Source organism: Alosa alosa, chromosome 3 (assembly GCF_017589495.1).
Source record: "Alosa alosa isolate M-15738 ecotype Scorff River chromosome 3, AALO_Geno_1.1, whole genome shotgun sequence".
In the NCBI taxonomy this organism is placed as follows: domain Eukaryota; kingdom Metazoa; phylum Chordata; class Actinopteri; order Clupeiformes; family Clupeidae; genus Alosa; species Alosa alosa.
This window is the reverse complement of record NC_063191.1, coordinates 29,532,411-29,538,543: the sequence shown is the minus strand read 5'-3', so window position 1 is coordinate 29,538,543 and position 6,133 is coordinate 29,532,411. Positions and strand designations below refer to the sequence as shown.

At 39.3% G+C, this 6,133-nt stretch overlaps 1 protein-coding gene across 5 annotated transcripts in view; it reads right to left on the bottom strand.

Annotated features, from left to right (window-relative positions):
* Nucleotides 1-3,173: 3,173 nt before the first annotated feature.
* enox1 (ecto-NOX disulfide-thiol exchanger 1) overlaps nt 3,174-6,133 on the bottom strand; it is a 65,501-nt gene continuing 62,541 nt past the window's right edge. For all 5 annotated transcript variants that reach the window (XM_048238750.1, XM_048238747.1, XM_048238749.1 and 2 more), the window contains 2 exons: nt 4,552-4,637; nt 3,174-3,975 (listed from right to left, as the gene is read on the bottom strand). In XM_048238750.1, coding sequence (XP_048094707.1) covers nt 3,844-3,975; nt 4,552-4,637 — 218 coding nt within the window. In that variant the 3' untranslated portion in view covers nt 3,174-3,843. The remainder of the gene's footprint in view (nt 3,976-4,551; nt 4,638-6,133) is intronic.

Sequence of the window (6,133 nt, the reverse complement as noted above, 5' to 3'; positions counted from 1 at the left end):
TTATCCTTTGGTCATATAGCTCTGGGTTAGACAAATTTAAGGACACAACATAGCACCAATAAAGGAACACGTGTTAACACTTTGAGTGCCAAAAACGCGATGGTGCGTTTTTAGCTTTTTTTATTTACGAAAATAGACACTGTAACACACCTTATGTGCGATTTTGGGACTGAATAGAATTGAACATTCTATCTGGACATTTTATCATAACTCTGCTTTTGATGGTTGCCGCTTTGGGTTGAATCAATGACGCACGTCAGGTCAAAACCAGGCCATTTATTTTGTGGGTTTACCACTAGGTGGCAGTCTCGCTAGGTCACTTCCCGGAAACTACACTTCTCAGGTGCTGAAGGGGAAAATGAAAAAGTTGAAAAAGATATTGCAACAGGTGCATTTTCGCCAGACAACGTTGGATGAGTCTAACCTGACTCGCCAGATGAATTTCGTTCCGCCTAGCTCCACTCATCCATCTGGGATCGATCCATTGGAGTGGTGTTTCAAAAAGTTGGACCTTATCAAAAATCCTTGCATATGATTGGATAAGCCACTTGTCCGTCATCTTTTGACGTGCTACTTCAACCACTCACATCGAAGCCAACCCGTGACGCTGAGAACAGTCTCACAGTCGCGTCTACGCTACGTCACATCTATGAAACTCCCGCCCTGCGTTCTAAAGGCTCTACCATAAAATCTGGTGCCGAAATCACTCTCAACAAGCGATCCCAGATGGATGTGAGTGGAGCTAGGTGGAACGAAATTCCTCTGCCGAGAGTCAGTAGAAAGGTGGACTCATCCTAACCTAAGACAAGATGACTGACCACGACAATCAGGGGAGAGCACACTCCAGGTCAAAAACATTAGAAAGAGTGACTGACCACCTTGCTGAGGAGCATCTGAGGCATCTCCACCCCAGGCCAGGCCGAGCGGAGTGGCTGATAGGCCGAGTCACGCTGGCAAGAGGGCGATAGTGACACAGACGTTACCGACCAAGAGGAGGAGGAATTATGGAGCTCGACAGCAGTAGAAATGTGGTATTATTGTTTTTTAGCCCCCCCCCCCAAAAAAAAGACATTTGTGGTTTTGTGAACAGAAAAATTATATTTATCTTACACAAGTCCTTTGACCCAGAAATGTAAGTGTCAGAAGAGTGACAGGCTCAAACAGCGCATATTTCATAAAAGACGCTTTATCTCCAATTCTAGGGGAAAAAAACTGGAATTTTGATGAAAACTAGCCAGTGTTTAGCTTGGATAGGAACAAAGGCATGTAGAAAAATATATAAACAATCATTGCCACCCCTGGTAAAGAGGAATTAAAAGTCCTTTTGATGATTTAGCTTAATATCTCAATGAAACATGAGGAAAATCCAAAGTGAATTTATTTTGTGGAAAGAAAATCTCTTTTTAAAATATGTTTTTAGAGAAAAATAAAAGTGCCACAGTTATTTACACCTAAACTTTCTATTTTTATTTAACTTAATCATTTTAAGTTAAATAAAAGTTAAATCATATCTATAAAGGTTGAAGCAGTAATCCATGACTTTCTGTTTCACTGGACCTCTGGAATGGGAATGACTGAAAAAATATATTTCTTACCTGACAATGCCCATATCTGGCTAAAGAAAAATAATTAGGAAGTCTCAATTAACTGGAACTGCACAACCGTTTTTGCCATATGCACAGAGAGGGTAACAGCCAAAACATATTAAAAAACATAAGGATCACTGTTGTAGTCACTAAAAAAGTAGAATCCTGAGCTCACCAAGACTAAAAAAAAAATCATCAGAAGCGACTTCCATGCTAATAGATTATTTAGAAGGCATGCTAGGTAAAGCCTTGCATATCATTTAATTACAAATGTAAGTGGAGTTTGCTAAATGCTACTGGGACTTTGCCCAGAATCCTGCTCTATGGTCAGATTAAATTAAAATTCTCCCAGAAGAGCATGCTCCCCAATCCCCTTATGGTTGGTTTTATCGTTCACACTTTTTTACCTTTTATTCTTTGCATCCCTGTTTATAGCTTCAGCCTCATCCCATTTTAACCAGAGCTTTAAAGGAGAATTCCGGTGTGATATTGACCTAAAGTGTGTTGAAACATGATCCCGAGTGTGAACGTATGTCTCATAGCCCATCTCGGCTTGTCCCCTGCACTCTAAAATCTGGCGCTAGTTAGCCAATGCTACCAACAGCTTTTTCAATGGTGGTGCTTCGGCATCGGGCTAGCCATGCAAATAAATCACTGTTTTACACCATTTACGAGGATCAATGTATATCTCCACACTTCATTGGTAGACTTCCGAGGGCCCTGACATTTAAAACGAGACATTGAGAACTTTGAAAAAGCACTGGTAGTTTACTTACAAGACGATTTATGTAGACAGTATCTTCATGAAGTTTAGCATTTGCAGCCATCTTGAATTTAGTCACGATAAGTCGAGCGACAAGTAAGAATGAACAGGTATGATAAGGGATCAGATTCCAAAAATAATTCAGTGGAAATGCATGGATTCCAGTTTCCTCCAGTAGCAGCAACAGGAATCCATGCATTTCCACGGATTATTTTTGGAATCCTACAATCAACACACTTTGGATCAATATCACACCGGAATTCTCCTTTAACCAGAGACTTTTGTGTTGTGTTTCTACAGTCATGAAAGAGGGGAACCTGTGGAGATATGCAGTGGCAGTGGTTAGTTTAGAGATTCATGATTTCAGGGGAAATAAAGGGTGTCAAATTTCAATAAACTTTTGAATGTTGACTTTTGACTACCTGCATTGTGTATACTGTACATGTAAAAGGATATCATTTTCTATTTATTGCAGTACAACTCTGCCATATAAGATCTATTCATAGTAATCCGGTTTAACTCTCAAGACATTTGTATTAGTATGTGTTGACACAAATTCAATAGCATAGTCTTTGACATAAATATCTAAGGAATCATATTTCAACACATTTTTGGAAGGAATATTCCCTCCTCTTAATGAATAATTTACTATTTGTTATATTCTGAACACTTCGTCAGTTCTGGATGCTGTTCATGCAACCCCAATGTTTATCAACTCTAGATCAAATATGGATCTAAATTAACATGTCTGAAAAAAGCTGTGAGGGGGATTTCAACGAAGATGTAAACTGCAACCAAGCTTTGAACTCAGAAAAGGATGCCAATGAAATGGAAATGTCTCAGATTAAAAACACTTTATTGTGTTCTTGGATAAAAAACAATGTTTTTATTTACAGATTGTCAACAACCTATTAGAACACATTAGAATACACATTAGAATGAGTACATACAACACAACATGTAAGACCAAGGCATGGTGAGTTCTGAAATATTCAGGCAAGGAAATTGTCCACCTACCGAGACGATATTAGGGGCACCTTTCACAATATGCTGCTATGCTGCATAATGTAAAAATTTGAATAGCACATCTTAAGGGTTATTGTTCATCATCTGTGTACCAAGTGTTCCAAGCTTGCAGATGGTGTATTTATAATGAAATTCTACCTTATTCATTGATACCTTCCTCTGGCTGTAGGAGACTGTTAACAGTGGAGATACATAACTGGCCTAGAAGTCTGCAGAAAAAAATGCAGTCAAATAAATCTGTCCTGATTTCTTGCAAATAATTCTCCTTACACCTCATATTTGTTTCGTGTCTCCAAAAAGCCAACTAGCTAGCCTTTGGGTGTGGCTACTCTGGCATAAGGTGTTGCCATGATGATCTGATGATCACCTCTACATCTTTTATTTTCCGTGGATTCTTATACTTTTTCACCACTGATTCTCTCAGTCCTTTGTTGTGAGTGGTATGGGGGGGGGTGGGGGGTGGGGGTGCTATGCCGAGTTCAGGTACTCAAACCCACAGAACTTCCAGCGTTTCTCCAATGTTGCACCCACACCGCTGAACTCCTGTTTGAACATATTTGGTAGTCGCAACATTAGGCGCTCAAGTTCCCGTGCGGAGATCTGTAGATATAGTAGTGAAGAACACTTTAAATAAAACAAACAGTGCATTTGACTTATCCCTAGTCAGCCCATAGGGTGAGGCTAAGGTGTGAAGTGAAAAAAAGCAGTTATACTCAAATGTAGTTTCAATTCAGCAGAAAAATGATGAGCATTGACAAAGTGTCAGTAAAATTTGTCAGCAATTATGCTAAATGAGATTAGGTCAAGGGGGAGCTCCTCTTCAGTTGCTCTGAGTCCAACCAGCTGTGTTCTCATCCTTAACATGCTAAAATCTACTGGTATTCACTTACGTACAGTTGAAATGAGAATGAGTCTGTAAATCTGATAAAGGCAAGCCTACTGTATGTCCCAGTCAAAATCCTGTTTAATCATTACATACAAACACCGTAATTGTTTTAATTTTCAACTACTCTAATTAATACTTGTTTTATCTTATTTAATGTGTTATTAAGGTATGTCTCACAACACACAATGTCACTGCTATTATGCTTTATTTATTTAAATTACATTGTCATGATGTTTCTCTCAAACAATCTATTAGATTGTTCCTAAAATTATAATAATAAAAAAACATGCCTTTGTGTCCAACCTCTGGATATATGACCACAGATACTCAATATTGGCTCCAAATGGGTGAACGTGGAGGAAAGTTGATATAATTCCTGCAAAGACAGAAGGGAGAGAGACCCAGATACAGTGAATGTGTATGTTTGAGCATTCCAAACTGCATGTTGCAAGACTACCCTCACAAATAAATACAGCCAGGACAAAAATGCTGATCCAAGCAGAAATCAGCACTTAAATTGAAGACTTTAGAGCGGCCCAGCATAAGGGAATATAGGAGGACCTCGGAGAGGGTAAAAAGCCAATTTTTTTGTTGATTTATGTGGTTTAACACTATCAGTTGTAGAAAGGTCTAATTCAGTTCACTCAATAAGGCTATGTCTGACAGTCTGTGGAGAAGGAGAAAGGCAAAAGATGTCTACTCTAATTTTGTAAATGAAAAACAATAGTGGGGAACAACCAGCAGATCTCGGCTGATCTAGCCTAGGCTACTTGATTCAGAACAATCCAAGATTACTACAGCACAAAATAACGGTGGACGGGCTTACATAATGATGGCAGAGTTGCGACGGTTCTGCATGAATTCCCTGCTTCTTGAAAACAAAGAAGATGGATGCTGCTGCTGGCGATCAGCGGTCTTTGAATCGGCTTTGGCTGCGAAACGAGTTAAGCTTTTTTTTTAAGTTTGATCAACTAGCCAACTAGCTCCGCTGGTGGGAAAACGCATGGGCCTCATGCGTTGTAGCACTATCCTATTGCATGCAGAGGGAATTTGAAAGACAACCATTTATCCCGCCCCTTGGATTGAGCACTGCCAATGGTGAGTTCCCAGACCTTACATCTTAATGTGGGTCTGGTCAGGCTAGAAAAACATTTTAAATGACAATGCGGTGGCTGAATTGAGGGGTGGGGCTATGTCGTCATTAAAATTGCCGGTTTTGCTATCTATTTTCTAACAAAAGTTAACAGGCGGTTTCAAAAAATCCCACTTCAGAACAAAAAATATAGATTACAGCCTCCTTAAATGCCAGGGTCGTGTAGACACAGGGCCTAACCGATAAAATAAAGTCACCGTTTAAAAAAAAAAACAGCGTCGTGTAGACGGGCCCTAGGTTAGCATTATCAGCACCACAGCGCAAATTAAGTTCGATAGGCTACTCATGCATGCAAATTAACTAGTTTGTTCTTACCACAACAAAGTCAATAGTGGAGATAAAATTCGTTAGACAGGCTATCAGCAGTTATTCGTTAGACAGGTTATCAGCAGTTAACAACATGCATGTAAGAGCCTAGGTGGTAAGGTGGCTGTGTTAGAACACAGCTGGGTTTCAACTCGCGAACACTACTCCCCTCCCGGAATAAAAAATATATGTTTACAATATGTTTATATAAAGTGATTTTTCAGCAGGGCATTCAAGTGGTTGGATTAGTAATACCACAAGGAGGGCTAATCATGAGAGATCAGACCATGGGAAGAGAAAGAGAAGATAATGAACAGAAATGACAAGATTTATTTAAATGAAATTTAAAAAAAAAAATCTATTTAAAGCTAGCGTGGTTGGAAAGAATGTCCAGAGATTTTCCCAGTTTATGT